The 7,512-nt window shown below is 37.6% G+C and overlaps 1 protein-coding gene across 1 annotated transcript; it reads left to right on the top strand.

The window, feature by feature from the left end:
- The first annotated feature begins 1,097 nt into the window (after positions 1-1,097).
- LOC125848311 (uncharacterized) lies at positions 1,098-7,512 on the top strand. Its single transcript, XM_049528166.1, has 4 exons — positions 1,098-1,906; positions 2,026-2,131; positions 6,646-6,845; positions 7,094-7,512. The coding sequence occupies exons 1-4, from the start codon at positions 1,215-1,217 to the stop codon at positions 7,362-7,364; spliced, it is 1,269 nt and encodes a 422-aa protein (XP_049384123.1). The 5' UTR covers positions 1,098-1,214; the 3' UTR covers positions 7,365-7,512.

Raw genomic sequence — 7,512 nt, 5'->3', positions numbered from 1 at the left:
TCGATAAAGAAAACAAAATCCAAATCTCATACATTATACTTTTCGATGTAGATCCCAATTTCCCTAAATTATCACGTCTTCTCCCTACAGTGATGTGTGTGGAGGAGGTATAGGTGGTGGATCCGAGACCCAAATAGTCGATGATGGTGGTGGTTGGTAGAAGGATGAGGATATTTGTGTTTTGCAAGGTTGGATGACAACACTTAGGTTTTGTAGTTAGGCAATTGCATGGTTGATTTTTAGTTCGAACAGTGGAGCCAAAACCCAGATTATCGGTGACGACGATGGTTGGAGAATGACAATGCTTGGACTTTGTAGGATTGAATGATAGCGCTTGAGTTTTACACGTAGGGTTGATTTTAGTTGGGAGGTAATTGCTACCAAATACAATGTTCGCTACGAATTTTTTAAAAAAGAATTGTTTTTTAAGAATAGATGTATGAATGATAAATAGATCGTATAAGTTAGGTAGAGCATGTTATTTTTTTCTTAAAAAAATGATGTAGCGCAGTATATTTGCATTTTATAGGAGAGATAATTTAGTAAAGTAAAATAATGGGGAAAGGAGCAATTTTGAAATTGAAAAAAAAACAAGAGTGGTCTCTTATTCCGGAAAAGTAAGGTGGGAAATCTTAACAAGAAATATAAGACTCGTCTCTTTTTCCTTTACCCTTATCAGAAGAAGAAAGAAGAAGATACTTTCTATTTGTCTCTCAGGTATGGTGTTCTCTTACAATCAATCTATAATGCTTATGTTTGTTTATTTGAGAGGCCGATCCGCCCACCCTCATGATGGATGGGTCAAACCTGTTTTTTTCCATAAAAACAAACCAACACTCAACGTCTATCTTTTCCGTTTTCCCTTTTTGTGGCCCTTCCTACAGAGTTTTGAGTTTTGACCAATTGTTAATTAGATGAAAATCAACATTAGGGTAAGAAAAGGGAGTTTGATTGAATATTTTGTCTTGTTAGTATGTGTCATCAGGCGTATTGTATTTGTGAACAAGGTTCAAGCACGCGTTTACTTTGACCTTTTCCATATTATATTGGGTCTTGTCTTCTAATTAATTAATCTCGTGCATTTTTGTGATAGCACAAAATTTGACAGCTATATAGTCTTGCTTGTGAGGTTGTCATTATAGTTCATCTATATTGGCAGCCCAATTTCTGAGGTGCGTCTTCTTTCTCTTCACCGGCAAAACAAATATATCATCATGGCTTACTTGTCTGGAATCCTCCAAAGACCTATAGTTGCAGCATCTGCAGTTTCTATAGCTTCTGTATCTACTAATCTTCATGAAAAATTCTGGCCATCTAAGTCATTACACAACAATTCCCAAGAAAAGGAAAAGATAACATCTTGGGTCTCTCACATATCTCTTTCTAAGCTACCCCATTTCTTCTCCTACCTCACCACAATACATATCCCCCTGCCTATTCTAAATAACACCACTTTTACTTCACTTTCAACCTTTCCTTTTCCTACTTCTTCTCTGTTGCTCAACTCTTATCAATCAGTAGCATTGCCCAACTCTGCTAATCCCTCCACATATACATATACACTTCCTTCTTCACCTTCCGAGGTGTTGTATACATGGCACTTACCTGAGCCAAATGCATCACAGAATTCTGATTCTTCACCACTAAAGTCTACCACTCTGGTAGTATTGTTGGGATGGTTAGGTGCAAAGCAAAAGCATCTAAAGAGATATGCAAAGTGGTATGCATCAAGAGGATATCATGTCACTACATTTACTTTCCCAATGTCTGAGATTCTAAGCTATCAAGTCGGGGGAAAGGCAGAGCAAGATATTGAAATGCTTGTGAATCATATAGTTGATTGGTTGGAAGAAGAGCATGGAAAGAACTTGGTTTTCCACACTCTCAGCAATACTAGATGGTTAACGTGAGTTCTTGATGATACTCATTAGTCTAGGAAGAGAACAAAAACATAAGTATTTACATTTTCCTTAATACTAGCTTGATAATTATTGATTGACTTCTTTTATTCTCGTGGCCTTACAGTTATGGTGTCATTTTGGAAAAGTTTCAGAAACAAGATCATGTTTTAATGAGAATGATTAAGGGTTGTATTGTTGATTCTGCCCCTGTCACAGCTCCCGATCCACAGGTATTACTGACTCAAAAATTGTGATGATAAGATATCATTTTTATGTGCAAGTGTCAGAAGAGTGTTTCTTGGAGAGTAGTCTTATTTCTGAAAGTTAATGCAGAGCAATTTAGAGCTATACATTTCTATTGAAATCCAACCTTTTCATGCTTTTATTGGACAACTATTACAAGTGTCGTATATAGTCAGGTTTTAGCCATTCAGAATTGCAAAGTTGTTTGGACTCTAATCAGGACCTGCTGGTCTCGTATTTTTATCTTGTTGCTTTCTTCTATCTTAGGGCCTTAACCATGCAGCCTGCTTTTCGAAAACTATTCTTATGCTTGATAACGTGAAAGAATCTTGAGACTTTAGCTCTTTCTGACAACTTTTTAACAGGAAGCATTCTAAGCAACTTTTGTTTCACGGTTCAAGCTTTAAGCCTACTTATTATGGCTGAGAATAAGCCATCGAAGAATTTCCCCTAGGAGCTACTAAACAGCACACGTCCCTGCGACTACTGGATCTCTCCAGTAACAACTTTGGAGGAATACTTCCATGAGGCTTTGACATGCTAGAAAGTCTCACATGCCTCATTTTCAACAATAACAACTTTACTGGAAATATACTGCCTCAAACAGGAAGCTTGACTAACTTGGAAGATTTGTACCTAATCCATAACATGCTCTCCGGAAGAATTCCAGTGGAAATAGGAAAGCTTCGGAGGCTGTGTGAACTACCTCTATGGAAACCAGTTGTCAGTAACTACCCCAAGAGAATTGACAAATTGCTTAGTACGCATTGATTTCTTGGCTAATCAATTTTCAGGCTCTATTTTTTATGCCATTGGTAGGCTTAAGAATCTTGTTTTTCTTCAGCTAACTCAGAATGAGTTGTCTAGTCTAGTCCCATCAAGCTTAGGGTACTGCAAGAAGCATGAAAATCTGGCCTTTGCTGATAACAAACTTTCAGGATAATTGCCACCAACTTTAAGATTTCTATTAGAGCTGGACCTGACTACTCCTTACAACAATTGCTTTGACAGTCCACTTCCTGAATATCTTCCCTTCTGAAAAATCTCAGTAAAGTTAACTTTTCTCACAATAAGTTCAGTGGAAACATTTCTCCGCTAGCTGGTTCAAATTCTCTGACAGTTGACATGACAAACAACAGCTTCTCTGGTCTTATCCCATCTAAGCTAGTGGTGTCCAAAAATCTGACCCATCTTCGCCTTTCTAACAATTTTTTCACTGGAAAAACCCCTTCTGAATTTGGACAACTTGAAGATCTTAGATGTCTTGATTTATTGTTCAAAAATTTAACTGGAGATCTAGCACTTTCCCTTGCTGGCCTGAACACCTTGGCCATTTTATTCTTATATCCAATCAATTTTCGAGGAAAATTTCCACATGGTTTGTGGAGGAATGGAAGGTCTTGGTGAGTTCAATCTTTCATTCAACAACTTCACTGGAACAGTTCCAGCAGAACTTGGAAACTCTCCAAAATAACTCAAACTTTTTCTCAGTTACAACAGATTATTAGGTGCCATACCACCAGAATCAGGAAATCTCACAAGTTTAAATGTCTTGAATCTTCAATGAAACAATCTTTTTGGCTCCATTCCTTCAACTCTTTTTTTGAGAAAGTTAACTGGTATTATAAACAAAGGAGTATACCAATAGTGTGCTCCTACATAGTTACATCAAAAGTATGAAAGGGCAGCCCAAAAGAAAATCTATTTCCTATATCCCTTATAAACTGTCTAAAAATAGGGTAATTTCCCCTATATCCTTAGGTACATAATGGATACACCAAAAGTAAAATGTTGCTAAACAGTTCATCTTTATACTTTGGAAGGGAATGCTCTTGTTCTCAAAACATCTCTAGTTTCTCTCCTTCCAGATTGTCCACNTTTCCCTATATCCTTAGGTACATAATGGACACACCAAAAGTAAAATGTTGCTAAACAGTTCATCTTTATACTTTGGAAGGGAATACTCTTGTTCTCAAAACATCTCTGGTTTCTCTCCTTCCAGATTGTCCACCATATGCAAGCAGGGACAATCTTCCATCTCTCCTTGTGTTCTGACTGATTTCCATCTCTATTCCAGCATGCTAGTACTTCTGAAGTATGCATTGGCATGGCCCATCCAATACCCCTCAAATTAATGAACCATTGCCATAATTTTCTGGTCACTTTACAATGCAGAAAAAAATGATTTACTGTCTCTATTTCATCTTCACAAAAAAAGCATCTGGAGCATAATTGCCTACCCCTTTTAATAAGGTTGTCCTGGGTCAGAACTGCTTGGCTTGCAACTAGCCAAGTGAAACAGGCCACCTTATGAGGTATCTTCCCTTTCCAGATCATCTTCCATGGCCACCATTCCTTGGTTTCTGTTGAGATATTCAGCATCTTGTAGGTTGCTTTCACCTTGAACTTGCCATCTTTGTCCAAACTCCATAACAATTTGTCTTCCTCAAAATTGAGACTCTTAGCTTGTTCGAAGATATTGTAGAACTAAATCATTCTCTCCACTTCCCAGTCATTGAGGAGTCTTCTGAAGGACAGATTCCAACCTTGTGCATTTATTACCTCTGAGATAGTAGATAGCTTATGTTGATTGAGATTGTAAATGTCTGGAAATTGCTGCCTCAGAGGTGTTTGGCCCACCCATATATCATTCAGAACATGGTCTTTCTGCCATTACCCACTTTGATCACAGAATTACCCCACATTTTTTGCCACTGATTTCTGATAGACCTCCATAGTCCCTTTTCATAATAAGTTTTAACTGCCTGAGTAGTCCATGGTCCTTCCTTACCATATCTTGCAATGATGATTTTCTTCCATAAGCCCTGCTCATCTGCTGCCAGTCTCCATAGCCATTTTAACAGAAGGCTCTTGTTTTGTGCTTTCAAATTCTTAATTCCTAAACCTCCCTCTTTTTTGGATGTTATGATTGCCTCCCACTTAACCAAATGGTGCTTCTTCTCCCCTTCACCATTACCTTGCCAAAGAAAGTTTCTCCTGATAGCATCCAACTTTTTGATGATCTTCCCATGAATGGGGAAAAGGGACATCATGTAAGTTGGCATGGCATCAAGAACACTATTGATCAGTGTGATTGTGTCATCCAAAGATAAATATTGACTTCTCCAGTAAACTAGCTTCTTTTCACACCTTTCCACCATAGAGTTCCATACATTCATGGACTTACTCTTAGCTCCCAATGGCATTCCAGGATAGGTGGTGGGAAGCTCTCCTAACTTACCACCTAAAATGCTTGTCAAAGTACTTATTTCTAGAACTTCATTCACAAGATAGATAAAACTCTTTTCCCAATTTATATGAAGTTCAGAAACTGCTTCAAATAGGATGAAGATAACCCTTAGGTGTTTTAGTTGTTCCTTCTCTGCTTCACAAATTACCAAGGTGTCATCAGCATATTGTAAATGGGAAATAGACACTCCCAGAGAGTTTCCTTCATTCACAGTGAAGCCCCTAATTTTGTTATTCACCTGAGCACTCTTCAGCATGTCACTTAAACCTTCCATGGCCAAAATGAAAAGAAAAGGAGACAGGGGGTCTCCTTGTCTCAACCCTCTCTCAGAGGAAAAGAAGCCAGTTGGAGAGCTATTTATCAAAACTGAAAACTTCACTGTAGTTATGCAGAACCTCATCCATTTTATCCATGTGTTGCCAAACCCCATCCTCCTTAATGTTCTCCACATATGTTCCTAATTCAAATGATCATAAGCTTTTTCTATGTCTAGCTTGCATAGAATTCCTGGAGCTTTGGATCTGTATCTCATGTCCACACATTCATTAGCCACCAGTATTGCATCCATAATTTGTCTGCCCTTTATGAATGCCATTTATTGTTCATCCACTAGTTTTGACATAACTTTCTTGAGACTCTCTGTTAAAATCTTTGATATGATTTTCCATTCCTTCAACTCTTCAAAAATACCAGAAGCTCTATGAGCTGAGGCTCTTTGAGAATAATATAAGTGGCTCAATCCTTTACGAAATTGGCTATTTATTCGAATTGCAGGTGATATTAGACCTAAGCAAAAATCATTCTATTTTATGTGCAAGTGTCAGAATAGTGTATCTTCAAACATAGTCTTATTTCCAAAGGTTAATGCAGTGCAATTGTTAAGAGCCATACATTTCTATTGAAATCCAACTGTGTCATATATAGTCGGGGCTTAGCCATTTAGAAATTGCTCAGTTTCTTGTACTTTTATCAGGACTTGTTGTTCTCTTATTTTGATCATGTTGTTTTCTTCTATTTAGGCCTTAGACATGCAACCTGCTTTTCAAAATATATTCATATACTTGATAATGTGGAAGTTGTTCATTCTTGATTTAGTCTTCAAGGGAAGGTCGATGGCCTGGGGGTCAGCTGTGGACATTAGGAGTAGGGAGGGGAAGCTAGTACTTGTGTAGTTGCATATAATAAATGTTAATCTTTGCTTTGGTAAGGTTAAACTAATTTTTTCAAGTTCCCTTCTTTGTTTGTATCAAGGTCTGGGTTTCTGGATTTTCTGCTGCCTTTTTAAAGAAGAATAGTGTTGCAACAAAACGCATCATGACTTTAAACGATAGAGATGTGACAATAGAAGCCAAAACTTCTGTTGAAACTAAGCCTGCAGTAACTGAAGCAGCATTGCTATTAGTACTAGAAAAGTTCTTTGAGGTGGTTTTGAACCTTCCCACCGTAAATAGGTAAGGAGATGTCTTCCAGAATTACCTTTTATGCAAATGTTTATCAGCATGCAGTATTTTTAACAGAAGTACCAAATTAAATCTACTTTTTGCCTTTGTACTCTACTCAACGTACGAACTAGACCTTATCGATATCATGTCCATTCACCAATGGATTGTAATTACATTTTCAAGTCATTAGTGTGTATAGCAAATGCCAAAAATAGTTTCGTGTTTGTACTTACATTGATGGTTGGATGAAATTGCAGGAGGCTTTCTGACGTTCTAGATCTATTGACATCCCGGCAACCAAGTTGCCCTCAATTATACATATACAGCAGTGCTGACAGAGTCATTCCTGCAGTTTCGGTTGAGTCCTTTGTAGAAGAGCAACGAAGAATTGGTCGCGATGTTAGAGCTTGCAACTTCGTTTCTACGCCTCTCATTGATCATTTCAGAAATGACCCAGAATTGTATACTTCACAGCTTACCCAATTTCTAGAGGACTCTGTCCTAAGCTCTTGCAAACAGCCTTCTTGAATGATTCCTAACCACAACACATTGATTCTTTCTTCCCTTTTTTCCCCTCACTTTAACCAAATACATGGTAAAGCTTCTGTTTTCCAACTTTAAAGCAGTTATACATTGATGTAGATTGTTACATATACAGAGAATTAAGTTTTTTTTT

This window comes from Solanum stenotomum, chromosome 12 (assembly GCF_019186545.1).
Source record: "Solanum stenotomum isolate F172 chromosome 12, ASM1918654v1, whole genome shotgun sequence".
Classification (NCBI taxonomy): domain Eukaryota; kingdom Viridiplantae; phylum Streptophyta; class Magnoliopsida; order Solanales; family Solanaceae; genus Solanum; species Solanum stenotomum.
This window is presented reverse-complemented; position numbering and strand designations above follow the sequence as displayed.